The sequence below is a fragment of the Diabrotica virgifera genome, chromosome 6 (genome assembly GCF_917563875.1).
Source record: "Diabrotica virgifera virgifera chromosome 6, PGI_DIABVI_V3a".
Lineage (NCBI taxonomy): Eukaryota > Metazoa > Arthropoda > Insecta > Coleoptera > Chrysomelidae > Diabrotica > Diabrotica virgifera.
In genome coordinates, this window is record NC_065448.1 from 770,091 (window position 1) to 788,850 (window position 18,760).

Here is an 18,760-nt window from a genome sequence, read left to right on the forward strand (position 1 = left end):
CGCAGTGTTAGTTGCCTTACTCCTCCGAGACTGCTTGACCGATTTTTATGAAATTAGATATGTATATTCGGTAGCTCTTAATCGATTTTTCATATCCCTGAGTGATAAGGGGGTTCCCCCTAACATTTTGTAATGATTGATAGGGGTATGTATACATAACGTACTCTAAAGGACTACAAGTACATGCAAATTAAAAAAAATATGATCAAAATCCATCAACAACCTCCGGAGATATTAATCGCAGCATATGTTTGAAGAATCAATTTAATTTTTTGAGTGTGCGGATTTTAATATTTCCCCTCCACCGACCGCGAATCGATTTCGTTAGGACGTCATTTTTAAAGCTTTGTTAACTACTCTGTTGAAGATCAAAGTTTACTCAAACTTGTACACATAAACTATATACCTTTAACTTCAAAATGGCGCTAGCTATTTTGCTTAATTGTTATAAACAAAGTAGCTGCGAATTAAATAAAAAAAGTGAATAACTTTGACCGTAATTAACTAGACAAAAAGTTTTTTTTAAATTCGTGTAAAAATACCAGCTTTTCAAATCTCAAAGTAGATTTAGTCTACAGGCAATATTAACAAAGTTATTCAAATTGTTTATAAGCCAAAAATAAGTCTTCTTTATTAAAATGTTTTCGGTATGATTAAAATAACTTTTTAATGATTTTTTTAAATACATTGAAAATATAATAAATATTTTTCTTTCAACTGCCATTTTAAACCTTTGCTCATCTACTAAAAGAAGGATACTATAAATAAGATATTTAATTACCATATTTTTACATGTGGCGATTTAAATGAAAAAACTGCCATTTTTGACACTTATTTGTTAATAACTAAAATTATCGTCCGAACTGTGACGGGCATTTTTGTATTTATAATGTATTAGGTATACAGAATAAGCCAAATAAAAACGGAACATACGCAGTTAATACAGTGTATCGGAACTACGTTTAAAATAGTCTACCAATATAAAAGTTTGACACACATAAATCATAGCAACTCAACTACCTGTCTTCTTTTGGGCTAAGGCTACGACCAGACAAGCGACAATTTACGGCGCCATAAGAGCAGTAAAATGAAGCGCGAAAATGGGTCCTGGTAAGAAGGATCTGGGTCCAAATTTGTAGCTCATCTAACCACAACAACGACTGAAACACTGTATTTACATCTCGTGACACGCCGTAATTTACATCCCCATCTGGTCATGATTTTTACGGCCGCTTCATTTTACTGCTCTTACGGCGCTGTAACAGCAGTAAAATGAAGTGGCAGTAACTGCAATAAAAAACATGGCCAGACGGGGATGTAATTTACGGCGTGTCGCGAGATGTAAATACAGTGTTTTGGTCGTGGTTGTGGCTACATGAGCTACAAATTTGGACCTAGGTCCATTTGTTTGCGACACGACGCTGAAGATGGACCCGTTCGATATTGCTTTGCGATATTTTAGAGCTCAGTCTGGCCATCCACTACACTCACCGCGGGAACAATTTTCGCGCTTCATTTTACTGCTCTTACAGCGCCGTAAATTGTCGCTGGTCTGGCCGTAGCCTTAGCCTAAAAGAAGACAGATAGTTGAGCTGCTATGATTTATGTGTGTCAAACTTTTATATTGGTCGACTATTTCAAACGTAGTTCCGATACGCTGTATTAACTGCATATGTTCCGTTTTTATTTGGCTTATTCTGTATAGTACGCAAAAAACCCATTTGCAACCTGGCTGCTCAAGTGTCCCGAACATGGTATATTTTTGCCTTATTTGCCTGGTGTATAATTCATACAATGATAAAAATCTTAACACAACGTGGTTAGACTACTACATAGTAAAATCACCACGTCACTGATCGTATCAGCGCCCTAGTTCCGTCGAAAGGCTTTAGTACCTGCATGTTAAATTCCTTTGAACCGTGTTATTTTACCGACAATCCACAAGAAAAAACGCTCCGCTCCACAGAGACCATAAATTAGGCTACATAGGCCATAAATTGGCGTTCGGTATTTGCTTAAGGATCATAAATAACAAATTTTGAGGGAAATTCGCAAATCGCGCATCAACACGCTCTGTCGGAATTCATCTTAACGAACACTCTTGACCTGAATGGATCAATGATGTGAAACGAAAGTTGAGAAAGCAGCATGATTTGATGAAATACCAGTTGAATTTTTTAAAGTTTTCAACGAGAACAATCTGAATGTGATGCTGGAACTATTTACTAAGAAATACCGATCAAATTCCATCTACAAATGTAGACCGGTTGAAGTCTATATTATTTGTGGCCCTTCCCAAGAAATAAAATTCTAAGACGTGCTTTAAATATCCCCTTGAACGTTACTTGAAGATTCTCTGTTTTACGAAGGGATTAGCTGATTTTTCCCATGTTCCTCCATTCTCTCTATCTTCTGCCATTCTAACACATTCTGACCATGGAGCACCAATAGTAGCAACAATGTGGTCCGTCTATCGTGTGGAAAATCTACCTCGACTTCTTCTGCCTTCTACCTTTCCCTTGATGGTAAGTTTTTTAAGGCCATTCCTTCTAAGCACGTGTCCAAAATAGCATATTATTTGTTCTGATATTAGTGTTCTTAGTATTTTCTTTATATTTAGCTGGTTTAGTATAGATATAGATTCATTTGTTCTTCAGTACATCTCAAATACATCTATAATCTTTTTATCTTTCTCCATAATGGTCTAGCATTCCGATGCATAAGTGAAAATTGGAAAAGCTAGACTTGTTACCAGTCTCATTTTTGTAGCGATAGTTATTTCCAAATTTTTGTTAATTTTGGCATGGAGTTTTTTGCAATTGCTGGCCGGCGCTTTAGTTCATCAGTACAGCCCCCTTTGTAACAGTTATTTAAGAGCCCAGATACACAAATGTATCTACAACAGCGATTTTGTAAATCATAAATATTATTCTGAAGCTATTTCCTTGTGGCATCTTATGTAATTTACTATTTTATTTGGGAATAAAGCCACAATTTAAGTTTAAAATTAAATTTATTTGGCTTTTTGAGGTCCACTTCAGAAATCGTTATCAAAATACCGAAATTTTTAATCATCGTTAGATGATTTTGATTGTTGTTATCTGGCAATGACTAAAATTAGTACTGTCCTACTCATACAAAAAAAAGGCCATAGCATTAGGATGACCTGCAGGGTTAGAGTCAATGACAAATTTTCTTTGTTTCCATTTCTATGAAATGTACTTTCTCTTGAGGGTATAGGAAATTAAATCTGTAATGCCCAATTTACTCGTTGATCCAATTATGCAGCGTGAAAGCATGAATCATCTGGTTATTTCGTAATAATTCTGCATAAAGTGGTATGGGCCAGTTTAAGCACATTTTTTAATATTTCAGAAGTGTCAAGGTTACAGTAACTTAAAGACATCTTCTAACTGGTTAGTTTAATTGAATCAAATTGTTATTAAGCGACAAGTTGGTTTTTCTGAAATAACTAGTTTTAACCTGTAAGTGAAATTGAGTAGTGGAGACAAAAGATACACGTGTAATTGATAAAAATGTAATACTAATATATTCAAAATCAATTAGATATGATTTGATCTATTAATACAACATTCATCTTTGATCATAAGCATTTCCTTCTTATTATACTACTTTTTAGCTCTAAATACCAACAGAATCGCTAAAATATGAGTTTATTGTAGGGCTTACAATACAGGAATTCCGGGATCCCGGACGATTTTTGTCCGGTATTCGATACCGGTATTTATAATAAAAATACCGGTATTTCGGTATTAGCTTAATTTATAAAAAGTGAATTGATGCACAATAAACTTTCTTCTAAGATACTTTTTGCTATTACAAGAAATTATTTTTGAAGATAAACAACCAATATCATTGTAAAAAATATTTATTAAACACGTTTATTACACATACAAGTCAAGTAGGTATAGAGCTTTCTAAAAGCGTGAATGTCGTTAATTTAAGGCGAAGGGTTATTTCAGCTTCTACAACCAAATTATTAAATCTCGTCTATACAAATACATAAAATGAGTTATATAAAAATTCTTAAATATTTAAAATTAGACTAATTTATTTTGTAAATAAGCCGTAAGATTTATTAATCAGATTTGTTTTTACCTTTTCAGATCTATTTTTCATTTTTTTGTGTATTGTGGTGTATAAATTAGGCTCACTTATTTTCTGAATTATTAATAATAATTGAAAATATATAGTGGTCTAAATACAGAGTAATTCATAGAAAATATTTGTCACAGTAAGTTAATCTTTGTATTAATATATTTTAAAGTTAAATTATTTTACAAATAGCAAATTTCATAAGTAAAAGTACTATCCTATTATATGCAAAATTTATCTTAGAATCAAATATATAGTTTTTCTATTTGCACATTTTTTGTATCTATCTATTCCTACTCTCTATGTAATGTTATAAAAAACATCTACTCATTTCAAAACAAAATTTAATAAAAATCCACTAGGAAGAATTTCCTGAAAAAATTTAATAGGTTTCATATATATTATTTAATAACAAGTCGATATAACAACTGAGGATAGTATAAATAATATAACGTGTATATTTTTTATTCATAATACCGATTTTAATACCGGGATCCCGGTATTTGAAATTTTAAATACCAAATACCGGTATTGAGATTTTGGCTCGGTATTGTAAGCCCTAGTTTATTGCACTTCCAAATAACCAGGAGCCAAAGAATGCGAAGAATACTGTACGATAAGCCTCATGACTTATATTTAAAAAAAATGTTTCTAACGATAATCCATAAAAGAATTTGCAAGCCAGACAAGTTAAAGTCAAATTTCCCCCAACCAGTTTGGATTCTTAAATGCTGTAGGTACGACAGAGGCTTTGTTCAAGTCTTATTCCAGAGATGCGGAGACGTCAATTGCGGCGTATACGCATGTCTGGTTGATTACGAGAAAGTCTTTGATCGAGTACAGCATGCCAAGGTGATTCTAATACTAAAAGAAACAGGAATTAACAACCAAGATTTGAAAATAATTTCAAACCTATACTGGACTCAGAGCGCAAATCTCAGAGTTGAAGGTGAATAAACCGAATGTGTGAAAATCATACAACGAGTGAGGCAAGGCTGTATTTGGTCACCTTTATTCTTCTAATCTTTACTCTGAAAGAATATTTATCGAAGCTTTGCACGATACTGAAAAAGGTATTCTACTAAACAGGTACCGGCTAAACAACATTAGATAAGCAGATGACACCACAGTATTTGCAGACAACCTAGAAGACCTACAAGTCCTTATGAACAAAATCACGTATTACAAGATTTGAGTTATGGAGGTCTATAAAACTCAAAAAAGTTCTCAAATACCTTTCCGGATCAAAGTCACCTTAGGAATACCTTACTTCTTTTATTTCTCTGGACTTTATCTCCCTTCTGCTTGTATTTTCCCGACCCCGTTCAATTCTTGGAAATCTTTTCGATCTACATTTTCCGCTTAATATGTACTAAATTTTCGTGTGCCCTCTATTACAAAGCAAAAATTCGTGATTTTTTATCTAATGGCAACTTACTGAAACTGTTGGAAAAATAGTGTACATACAGTAAAATAATTTTCATTACCAAAACAACAATTTCCGCCAATTACAGTAAATCTTGATTCATGAACAAAAAGAAGATAAATATTGACTATCTTGATTTTATGACTGCGTTATGTCAGCTTCAATATTAGCCGAGATTAATCCCTTTATGATTGATAATAACAATCTCATAGTGGGAAGCCAATCATTCAATAAAGAAGCAATAAACATATTGCGATACACTTTATCACCATAAATCTGAAAGAGTGCTAGTTATATCATTTCGCTCTTTATTGATATCAATCTGTAGACTATAAATGGGGGAACATAGTGGACAATAAACGTTTTTGTAGTATTTACGAGGAGTTTTTATATACCAGTACGTAAAGAAATCGCTTTCCATAATAAATATGTAAATTTAAATTTCTATTTTCAATGCATTCCAACATCCACAGCTTAGAATCATGGCAACTCTCCGCCATTTGATGATCAAAATTTTGCCCTATGCAACAAATTTTGTGAATAAAATATTCAATTCCATTTACTCATTATCCTAGATATATGTAAATGGCTTTATTTAGCTCGAATATTTGGCTCGAATCGGGGGAGAAACTATTAACATCAGATAAACAAAGTTACTTGTGGTTAGCAAACAAGACGTCGGCCCTATGCAACTAATTGTCAGTAAAGAACCGATAACAAAAGTTAACCATTTTAAATACCTAGGATGATGGATAAACGAGACACTAACTCCGGATGACAAAATTTAAAAAAATAAAAATTGCAAGAGGAGCATTTATGAAACCTGGCTCTATTCTGAGCAACTCTCAGCTGAATTTTCAACTAAGAATCAAGTTCCTAAAATGTTATGTGCATCCTGTATTACTATATGGATGTGAAACCTGGATCATGAAGGTTAACATGATGAACAAATTAGAAGCCTTCGAGATGTGGTCATATCGTAGAATGCTCAAAATATCTTGGGTTCAATGCATTTTAAACAGAGAAGTCTTAAACAGAGTAGGTCAAGGCGACGGTGACTTAATCAAGATGATAAAAAAGAGAAAACTTCAATATTTGGGCATATAATAAGAGGTAGCAGATACAGGATGCTACATTTAATACTCAACGGAAAGATCGACGGAAAAAGAGGAATTGGTAGGAAGAAATATTCATGGCTCCGAAACCTTTGTCAATGGACGGGCTTATCAGCAGGTGAATTTTATTATATGCAGTGCAAAATCGACAACGATATCGGCAAATTGTCATGGAAGCTACACCCACGCCTAAAATTTGGGCACGGTACTTAAAGAAGAAGAAGGCTTTATTTGCACATAGAATTAAAACACCTTAAAATATCGCCGCCTATGACAATATTTCTTTTTTCCATTCCCTCTCCGCCTTACTTTTCTCCTTCTTCAAATTGCTCACATAATATGTTCCTCCCACAGTACGATTCTTCATGAAAATCCAAATTTCCCTCAATTACTACTTTTTAAGGTCTTGCCTCTGTTTCTTGTTAATGGAGTTTGGTTTCTTTGCTATTTCTTTCTCTCTCTGTCAATTCTTCATTGTCCTCTACTTCTTCTAAATCTTTTTCAAATATGCATATGTATAGGCATCATCAAAAGAAAAGGAATTAATAAGGGTATTCATAAGAGACAAAGCCAATTAACATTATCACATACGAAGAGCTCTTACTTTAAAAACGAAGAAAGAATGATTTAATTTGACAAATTAATTTTAATAACAAAGGAATTTTCTGGAAAGCAAAATGGCTTTTCATGAAAATTCTATCACGGAGTAGGCAAACGCAGTTACATACATATTATTAATGAAACGACTGGTAGGAATCGACCCTTTCAAACCGACAATCTTGCATGTCTGAATAATTGGGGCAGTTATTGATTTATTTGCCACGCTGCCACATGACGGGATAATCCCTCTATTTACTTGCAAAAAACTGGACCGGTTCAACATTGGATTCTAAATCGGTTCGGTAAACGGGCTGACCGTTAAAAAGGATTTTAGAACAATAGAAACACCATAACTTAGAAATTACAATATAGAGTGGTCAATTCATAATAAAAATTATATTACTTATAACATAAAACTTATACCATAATATAAAACTGTCACTTATTTTGATATTAAGAATGATATGTTGGTAGAATAATTTTTACAGTAGTTATAATTGGTTTTTAGCTCATGCGTAGCATTATTTTGTCAATTATTACTTTCCATTTACTATACTTTGTTTTACCATCATAAAACCCATTAGAGTTGCACAAGTTTGACTTGAATGTTTGAACTTGACTTGAGTTTGACTTAATTTCAAGTCAAACTCAAGTCAATCCTTCTGACAAATAATTCAAGTCAAGTCAAACTGGTCAATCGTACAGGTTTGAAAATTCAAACTGTTTGTCAAACTAGTTTGAAAGAGTTTGAAAAATAATTTATTTAGTAGATATCTATACTTTTTTGTCGAGATTGACATGTTAGTTGCCAATTAAGATAAGAAAATTAATAATACAATGAGTGCCACATAAAAGTATCTTGATACAGGAAGCGAATATAATCAAAATAGGGTAAATTTTTTGAAAATGATTCCTGTATGTTTAGAATTGTTTGCTGGCAAGTTTCGTTTTATCGATGTAACTTTTTTTATTTGAGTGTTACTAGATTAAAACAAAGAATTCGTTGGATAGTTTTTTTATCATACCAAGTGTAATTTAATCTACTTTGGAAGAATTCAAGTATTACGTAACGCAAGGTGGGGGAAGGGGGGCCATGTAAAACGTTACGGTGCGTTATAAGGGGGGAGAGGGGTTTAACAGTGCGTTACGTAACATTGTTTTCCAACTTATATAAAATAACTACGGAATCACAATCTCACAACTTTTCAACTTTCGTTTATATTGTACATAAAACCCCTGGATTGATATTGCCCCCTCACGCTCATGTAACAATAGGACAATAGTATTCAAGTGAAAATATCTTAAAATTTGTATTAACCAGATCCATGTGTTTGCAATAAATAGCTGGACCTTTATTCACAACAAACGATGAAAAGATACAGATGGGATAAAGAGGTTGTAAGAGCTTCAAAAATTGCGTTTCGTAATACTTGAAGGGTCCCTTTAACAAAAATTTATGAAGGAACAACAAAATATTATATTTTTAATAGAGTAGGTTTAATGAATTCTTTGCGACTTTGCAATGTCGTCTTAAAGAATTAGTTCACTATTTGTCATTTTATAACGCTGTTATTTATTTTTACATAATACAAGTAAGCATATTTTTTTCTCTTAATTTTTGCACTGGGAATACCTTCAAAATCAAGCTCAATTTGATCTGGTACTTATTCCGAGTCGAAAAATATTCAGGTTCAGATATTATTTCACAAAGCACACACGTCAAAACGAACGTAATAAACAAGCCAATCATAATCTACTTCTGAATAATATGAACTACAAACTAATTTGCGGAGTAGCAGATTCAGACCTATCCAAATAAGTCAAAACAAAAGTCGGTACGCTCTCAATTAGAATTGGAAATAAACACGTTGTGCAATATGATATTCAAACTTCCAACTGTTTGAAGAAGTTTGATTTCAAGTAAAACCTAAAGATATTGAAATCAAGTCAAGTCTTTCAAACTTTTTTACAAAAAAAAGTTTGGTTTTCAAGTCAAGTTTGTTGAATAAAATCAAACTAGTTTGACTTGATGCATCTCTACAATCAATAGCAACATATGTTAATAATTTTGAAAGGAGGATATTAAGAAGGATATTGTGACCCATCTGTGGCAATAATACGTAGAGAATAAGGTTCAACCACGAATTATTCCAACAGTACAAAGAAACCTCTATAGCAAATTATGCAAAAATTTAAATATTGGGCTAGGTAAGTCAACTTATAAGATTGGATAATAACAGGACACCTAGTAGAACACTTAGTGGAACTATGGTAGGACGTCGCCCAGTAGAAAGACCAAGGAAGAGGTGGATAGACGAGGTTAGAACCGATGCTAAAGAGATGCTGGGGGAGGCAAGGCCCCGACGGGCTGTACTACCATAGGAGAGGATTAACAAAAATAGTAGAACAAAAAAGCTTAAAGAAATAGAATTACTCAAACGAAGATCATCCAAGAAGAAAACATACAAAAGAAAGTCGAATTAACATAATTTTTAATTAACAAAAAATACCGCAAAAAAGCCAACTAAACTATAGAACCATACACACAAGGAAGCTCCAATTGTAAATTTTTTCTCAAACAATATGAATTCACAAATATGCAGTAAGTGGAAATATCGAAAAGCAAATTTTTCAAACATTGATAGCAAATCTGATAATAAAAAAATCTAAACAACAAAATGAAAAAAGATTTACTGATTAGTGATTACATACCTATTAGAGAATACTATATTACAGTATACTGTATACATAGTTTTAATAGCAGATAATGTCAAAGAACTAAATGAAATATTACAACAACTAAATAAATAAAGTTTCTGGAGCAGCAGGCTTAAAAATGAGCTACAGTAAAACAAAAATAATGACTCAGGACCAGACAAACATGACAACACAAAACAATAATATAGAAAAATGTTGGAACATTATGAGCCATATCATCAAACTAAGAAAGCACTAGGTAAATATCAACCTCTAAATATGAAAAAACCGTGGAGTGCTACCATCTAAAATGGTGCGTTTTTGAGAAAGAGGTGAATTAGTCCATAGGCACAGGGCGAATTAGGGCGAGTTGTATGCATTTTTGGTGCAAACGCGTCTACAGGAAAAATGTTCTAGGTGAAATTTGCTATCAAAATATCATATTTTAGAGTCAAAAATATTTTTTTTACAAAAATATAGTCAAAAGAAAAGCAAGAAAAAAACATGAAAGAAAGCAATTTTGTTTTTTGCCCCATAACTTTTTTCCACGGGGATATAGGTATAGGCATTACTTCACAGAAAAATAACTTCTATCCTTCCTCTTTAAAATGACGTTTAGTAGAAGTCCCCATGATTTACAGTTTCCAAAATATGATTTTTCAAAATTCGCTACTCACAGCGATTTTGGGACATTTTCCTTGTTACTTCGCAAACATTGTTGTGTAACTTTTTTCTACGCAGCTTTAGGTATCCAATGTAATGTATATCACATGTAATAGGAAGAGAATACAATTTTAATACCTTTAAAATGGTCTACTATATAACGTCGTACGACTATTTTTAAGCAAGATATTGCTTTTCAAAATGTTATACTTTCATGATTTTTGATGTATTTTACGATTATTTTTAAATTTCTCATTATAACTTTTTTTGTTGTATATTTAGGTATATACAATGTGCAATAAAAAAGAAAGCTTCTTTTCTTTGATTTAAAATGGTGTATAGCAAAAAATTCTAGGACTTTTTTTAAACAAGATATGCTGTTTCAAAGTGTAACATATATGCATGCAATAGGTCCCACTAAGTTGGAACCATATGGAAAACTTTTTTATTATTAACTTTATGAAAAAAAGTTATTCTTTATAAAATACTCTGCATAGTCTAAAACCTAAAATACAATCATTAGATATAAAATTTTATCAAAAGTGTACGAGACATTTTAAAAAATATGAATTTCGCTCAAGAGTAAAGTACCTTTATATTTCACAATATCGAAAAGTGTAATAAGAAAAAGTTATTTGGAATTAAAAATTATGTTATAATATGCCATTATATTATTCTAATTGAAAAAAATAATAAAAATTTAAATTTTTCTTAAATTTCGGACATCCTTAGATATCATACCTATATCTTTTTTAAAAATATTCCTAAAAATTTTTGCAATACACCTTTTTAAAGTAAAGAAAATATCCTTTTTTTCATTTGACAAGGTATATACCTGAATGTACAAGAAAAAAAGTCATACTGAAAAATTTTAAAAATAATCATAAATAATATCAAAATCATTAAAAGTATAAAACCTTGAAAAAGCAAAACTTACTTAAAAATAGTCGTACATCCTTATACAATAGACCGTTTTAAAGATAATTGCCTTCTCTTTCTATTAAAGGTACCATTGCATATACCTAGAGAGGTGTAGAAAAAAGTTACAGAACAATGTTTGCGAAATAATGGGGAAAATGGCCCAAAAATGCTGTGAGCTGCGAACTTTGAAAAATACTATTTCGGAAACTATAAATCCTAGAGAATTCTACCAAACGTCATTTTAAAGGAAAAGGATGGAACTTATTTTTCGTTGAAGCAATGCCTATACCTATATCCCTGTGGAAAAAAGTTATGGGGAAAAAACAAAATTGCTGTCTTTTATGTTATTTTTTCGCTTTTCTTTTGACTATATTTTTGTAAAAAAAATATTTTTGACTTTAAAATGTGATATTTCGATAGTAAATTTAACCTGGAACAATTTTCCTGTAGACGTGTTTGTACCAAAAGTGCATAGAATTCACCCTGTGCCTAGGGACTAATTCACCCCTTTCTCAAAAACGCACCCATTTAAATGGTAGTACTCCGCGGTTTTTTCAAATTTAGAGGTCCAATGACCACATGAGACAATAAAATCCCGTTAACGTTGTAGTTCCTTTTATCTCTCTTATTTTGAACATAATCAATAGCCTATTAAAAGAAAAGAACACAACCGATATCGACGGCTTTCTGTAAACTAGCATATATCTTGAAAAACACCTTCGTTCCTATAAACCTAAAGAAACAGGTGTATAGCACTTACCTACATACTACCAGTTTGTACCTACAGCTTGGGAGACCCTAGCCCCTTACTAGGAAATCTGTTAAAAAACTAGAAACAACGCAATTAATCGAAACATTCTTGGAATGTCACTGAAAGAAATTACCAAAATGAAACGGCGCAGGGCAGGTCACATACCCAGGATATGATAATAACAGGTGGACAAGGAGAATCCTGAAATGGAGACCAAGGAGGATGACAAGAAGCATGGGAGGATCTCAAAAGAGATGAGTAGATGATATAAGAGCAGTAGGAGGCAAACAGTGGATTAACTTGGAGAAAGATGAAATGAATTGGGAGAGACCTACATTCATGATTGGATGGAAAACTGTTTACGAAGGAGAGAAGAGGCAATGTTAATAGAACTGACCACAAATAAATCGAAAAACACCAATAGAACCAATAGAACATGGTCTTTGGTACTTTGGTTTGGGATAAAAACTATAAGAGTTACAGAATTCCGATCATTTTGTAACGAAAGTAAAAAATAAAGTAAAAGTACCCAAAGCAAAGAGCAATAAAAATCAAAAAACCAAAGTAGAGACCTTGTAAAATAAAAACACTGGAAAGAAAGACACCTACACAAAGTAAAATTAGATAGTTTGCCAAATTCTAATGAAAGGTTCACAAAACCTAACCTATTTCCAGAACAAGTCTTATTAAAAGGAGATAGATAGATCGCGACCTCTTCCCCAAACTATTACATAATAACCAATAATTTTACTCAACTATGTAGCAAATAATAATAGACTAAGATACGTTTGTGTAGGAAATTAATACCCAGGAACGCATCTGCATTCAACTAATGGTAAATAGAAGTTAAAATATCTCATTAGAAGTATATTTGATCCTTCAATCATGCGTAAAGTCACTTTATTTACGATAGATTCCTTCGACACCTAAAATAACTCAATCTAAATCTTATGGACACCTCTTCCAGTCATTTTTGATCAATATGCGGTCTAAACTGATTCCATTTTGGTCCAGTTATAATTCTGCAACACCAATACATCAGAGCATGCTTACCAGGAGCAAAGAAAGAAAAAAGGCGTGTGAAAAGAACAAAAACTAGTCTTTATGTCATTTTGACATTGACATATTGACAGGCTTGGCCAGAAATACTATTACCCATCTTTAATGGGAATTGAACAACAATTTCAGCGTAAAAACGTTTACTTTGATGATTTCATTCAAAGAGCAGTCAGAAATCGTTGTGTTTTTCAAAACTATATCAGAAGTGGAAATCAAAAATCAAAGTGAAATAGAGCTTTTTACAAAAGTGTGCAAATGGCTGAATTTTCGTGAAATATTCAGCTTTTAACATGGTACTACCACCCATCACCCACCTAATGTCTATTGCAGCACCGTCGAATGTAAAGCAAGGTAACTATGACTGTATGGAAGTAAGCCATAGGGGTCATTTTTGACTGATCAATTTAAAGGTCAAATTCCAAATGTAGAGCAATCGATATCCAACAGTAATCCGCCTAAGGGTTGAAGATAATAATTTAATTATTGCTACGATTTATTGGTTATTAAGTGGACTTTTTTATCTGCAGATTTGAAACTACTCGATAGTTTTTCTTAAAGGGGTAATTGGATCTATTTCGGTAGCATTAATATTTAATTTGGATCTATTTCGGTAGCATTAATATTTAATTTCGTATGGAAGGTACGAAATTTTTTAATTTGTTTGTCGAAAACAGATTATGCAACGATTACAGCATGCATAGCATCACAAAAAGTGCATTTTGCGTCTACTGTCAGTCTGAAATTGATTTCTACTGCATATAATGAAACAATTGGTTGGCACCGGTAATTCGGGCGCCACACAGTCTGGGTTAATGTAAAAGCTATTTTTTTCAGGAAATACTTTACCAAACCATCGTCCATTGGCGTACACTAACTTTATACATTAAAAAAAGCAAGAAGCAAATAATTTAGTCAAAGCTATAGATCAATAAAGCGCCATGTAAACCACCACCGTCAGCTAGTAGCACTCTCGAGTAAAATTCTCAAAGATCAAGTGTAAAATGGTTAAAATGAAGACATACCTCCCCCATTTTAAGTGAGTGTTATGTTATCCAGAGGGCTGTGGGGGTTGTTATTAGCAAATCTTCATGAAACGGAGCACAGTCACACAAGAGCCAAACACACTGTATCACGGGCGCGGACCCACTAACGGATTTTAGGGACGGCGCACTGGTGGTGGCAGTTGCGCTGCTGCCAGAGACACGGTATTGAGCTTCTACGTCACACTGCGGACCGACGAAGACGGCGGCAAATGGGGGTGGGACAGGGTGGCGGTTCGGCGGTTCAGCGGCAGCGTTGAAGGGGTAAGGGTTTAATAACGGGGGATGATTCTAAATGCAGAAATATGAGGTTTTCTTTTTTTGTGTTCTTAACAAATAATGATTATACAGGGTGTCCAGAAACTCTACTGACAAACGAAGACAGGAGATTCCTCAGGTAATTTTAAGACAATTTAACCAAATTCATCTATTCCGAAAACGCTTCCTAAGGGAGCTAGAGCTATTTGAAGATGGCGTCTGGTAATTCGATTTTCTTAAATACCTCCGAAACGCTTATATTTAGAAAAACAAAAATTGGTATGCGTGTTTATCTTCCAGAGACAAATCGATTCATCCATTGCAAATTTCTAGTACAGATCTTAGACGTCCGTTTTGGGTAGGGCAACGGTTACTTTATCGCATAACTTTATTGTCTTTACCTTTTAAGCATTTTTGACTCTGGATTATTAAATTGAGAGGTATTCTTGTACTAAAAGGTACTCTTGTTTAAGTCGATAGGATACACCGTTTTCTAGAAAAATCGATTTGAAAATGTTTCGTTTTTTAAATAAAAAAAATTAAAAAAAAAACTGTTTAGAAAAACGAAAACTTGTACGTTTAATTATATTCCAGACATGAATCGATTTCATTAATTGCGAATTTCTACTATCAGTCATATGCGTCGGTTTTGGGTAGGGCAACGGTTATTTTATCGTACAACTTTTTTGTCCTTAATTTTTAAGAATTTTTTACACTAGATTATTAAATTATGAGGTATTCTAGTAGTAAAAGTTACTCTTGCTTTAAGTTGGTAAAATACACCGTTTTTTTTGAAATTTTTTTTCAAATTCGATTTGAAAGAAACGAAAAATTTTCAAATCGATTTTTATAGAAAACGGTGTGTCCTACCGACTTAAATCAAGAGTACCTTTTAATACTAGTATACCTCACAATTTAATAATCCAAAGTGAAAAATGCTTAAAATTTCAAGACAAAAAAGTTATGCAATAAAATAACCGTTACCCTACCCAAAACGGACGCCTATGACCGGTACTATAAATTCGCAATGGATGGAATCGATTTATCTCTGGAAGATACATATATGCGTACCAATATTTGTTTTTCTAACTAGAAGCGTTCTGGAGGTATTTATAAGAAAAACTAATTACCAAGACGCCAAGAGCTCTAGCTCCCTAGCATTTTCGGACTAGGTGAATTTGGTTAAATTGTCTTAAAATTACCTGAGGAATCTCCTGTCTTCGTTTGTCGGTAGAGTTTCTGGACACCCTGTATATCCAAATATTTATAATAATTCGTTAAATTAGAGAATATTCAGTCGTATTTTTATATAAAGTAGTGACGATGTCTCAATTTTCTACAAAGGATCATCGTGGAACAGCAAATTTTGGAAAAAGTTCGCATTCAACTTGCAAGAGAGAGAGTCTTTTTCCAGAACTATCTGGTTTGTTTCTGTTTCCTTGGATTTGGCCTTGTATGTTATATTTTCACTCCATCTTTCCCATGGTCGGTCCCCGGGTCCCCACTTCTTATTCCCGTCAGCAATTTATTCCTGACTACACTTCGTCTATCATGATGCTTATATTGTTATGTTAGATACCTGACAATGACGCACTAGATAGTTCTACCTGCCAGTGTTCAGACCTCTAATCCAAAGTAGAAAATTTACTTCCAGCCAATGTATCTAACGTGTCGTCAATCCGAGGCAGAGGATCCTTCTTGGTATCACAAAATCTCGTAATTCCGCCCTTCTTCTTGACCAGGACCATCGGCAGGTGGATAGGTTTTATTACCCAGTGTTTCTTCATTTCCTAAACAATCCTTTCAGCTTCCTCTGCCTTTGCCTGTGGTAATCGTCGAGCCGTTTGACGAATGAGCTTAGGTTTCCAGTATCAATTTTATTTTTGACAACCGTAGTTCTCCCAATCTTTCCTCTTTTTTGTAAGAATTTGTCACGATACCGCCGAAGAAATTCCCTTAATTTCCTTTTCTTCGCATGATTTAGAGACTGGCCTGCAACTGCAACCATTTGATCAAACTTGTTGTTGGAATTATCGGATGTTGTCGTCTGACTGATTATGGATGTCACTGGTACACAGGTTCCTACAATTCCAACCACAAGTTCAACTAAATGTCTGCAGTTGCTGGCCAGTCTTTAAATCAGGAGGAGAAAAGGAAATTCTTCGGCGGCATCGTGACATAATCGGGCCGAAAGGAGAAAAGACAGGAAGAAATACGGTTGTCTAACGTAAAATTGATACTGGTAATGCTAAGCCAATTCGTCAAACAGCTCAACGATTACCAAAGTCAAAAATAGAGGAATCTAAATGATTGTTCAGGAAATGAAGAAAGACGGGGTGATAGAAGCTTCTACCAGCGTCTCTCCAGTGGTCCTGGACAAGAAATACGAACTACGTGATTCTGTGTGGACTACCGCTTGTTGAACAATGTTACCAAGAAAGATAGTTATCCTCTACCTCGGATCGGCGACACGTTGGAGATACACTGGTTGGAAGTAAATTGTTCTCTCTTCCTATTATTTCTTCCTATTTCCATTCTTCCTATATCCAGTCGCTTATTTTCCTTGTGCATGGAGCTCTTATTTCGTCGCTTCTTTTTCCATCACTCAGTGTATTTCCCGTGATTCTTCTTCTATCTATCTAATCGGCCATAAAATCCATCCTTGGATATAATAGGCCTCCTATTCCTTCTTCCATGCCTCTGTATCTTGGGCAATTTGCATCCATTTTGACCCAGTGTGTTTCTTCAGGTCATCTGACCATCGCATCTGTGGCCTTCCCCTTTTTAGTTTGTGGTTCCACGATCTCCAATGTATAATCGTCATCCTGTACATTATTTTAATTTCAGTAAATTCCACAACATACTTATTCTTATTTCATTTTGTCTCTCCACTCATCCATCTAAGCATTCTTATTTACGCCACATACATCTGATTTTTCTCTTTCTTTTTAACTCCTCCAAATTAAGACCCGTACATCCTAGTTGGTTTTATGAGAGTTTTATAAAATTTTACTTTCAGCTTTCAGAGTTCAAAATGCTCTGTTTTTGTACTCTTTTTGCTCAAGAATTTGTCTCCACTGTTCCAGTTACTACATCATCGACATACATTAACCAAGGAATGTTACCCCGCAGTTTTGCAGTTATCTGATCTAAAGCTAATGAGAATATTAAGAACTAAGCAGCGAGCCTTAGGCCGCTATTATATTAGGCAACTGGTGACGCCACCAAGTTGCTCCACCAGTGACTCATGACGTCACGGGACATTTAAGTAAATGAGACCTATTAGACTACGGCAACTGGTTGCGCCACCAGAAATTGTTGTCGATCTGGTGGCCGAACCAGTCCACCAGCCGGGTAACCGGGTCTGGTGGCGCCACCAAGCCGGGGCATTATGTTATATGGACCCTATTAGACTGAGCAACTGGTGTCGGCCACCACTAGTTCATTTGTATTGTAATCGAGTGCTTCGTATTTCTTTTCTATTAACTTCTATATTTTCTATTAACAAGCGTATATTTTTCTAAAACCTTTTTTGTTGATTTATAAATATGCTATATTAAAAAGTTCTTCTCGCAGATTTAGCCGTTATTTGTTTATTTATTGTTTAAACAATAAAAGCTCTTTTTATATTTTAGAAATATCGATGAATTCATCACTTTACCTTGATCAAAAATGTTTCTATTTTGTTTTTAATTATGCTGAATCCGAATGTGACGTTAATTAGAGAATTTAAAAAAATTGAGCTTTTATATATAGGTACAGTATGTCTGCGTAACTTGGAACCATATGGGAAACTTTTTTCTTATCAATTTTACGAAAAAAAAATATTCTTTATAAAATGCTCTGCATAGTCTAAGTTATACGAGGTATGTCACAAAAATTGTATGTAAAGTACCTTTAGATTTCACAACATCGAAAATCGTTATTATGAAAAGTTGTTAAGAATTAAAAAAACTATGTTTTGGGACGCATTAATTTTATTACATCATTCTAATTGAAAAAAAAATGCAATTTTTTTTTAAATTACGGATACCCAACATCATTTTATTAAAAATATCTGTAAGTATTTTATTATTAATTTTACGAAAAAAGTTATTTTTATAAAATATATAAT

General features: G+C 33.5%; 1 protein-coding gene across 6 annotated transcripts in view; it reads right to left on the bottom strand.

The window, feature by feature from the left end:
* The window catches only part of LOC114330533 (sodium/potassium-transporting ATPase subunit alpha), a 247,778-nt gene that overhangs the window by 84,869 nt on the left and 144,149 nt on the right, over positions 1-18,760 (bottom strand). The window contains exon 1 of one of the 6 annotated variants that reach the window (XM_028279954.2): positions 14,371-14,534. The exons of 4 other annotated variants lie outside the window; for them this stretch is intronic. In XM_028279954.2, coding sequence (XP_028135755.1) covers positions 14,371-14,379 — 9 coding nt within the window. In that variant the 5' untranslated portion in view covers positions 14,380-14,534. Of the gene's footprint in view, positions 1-14,370; positions 14,535-18,760 lie in introns of those variants that run through there. One more of the 6 variants, XM_028279930.2, reaches the window with a different exon arrangement.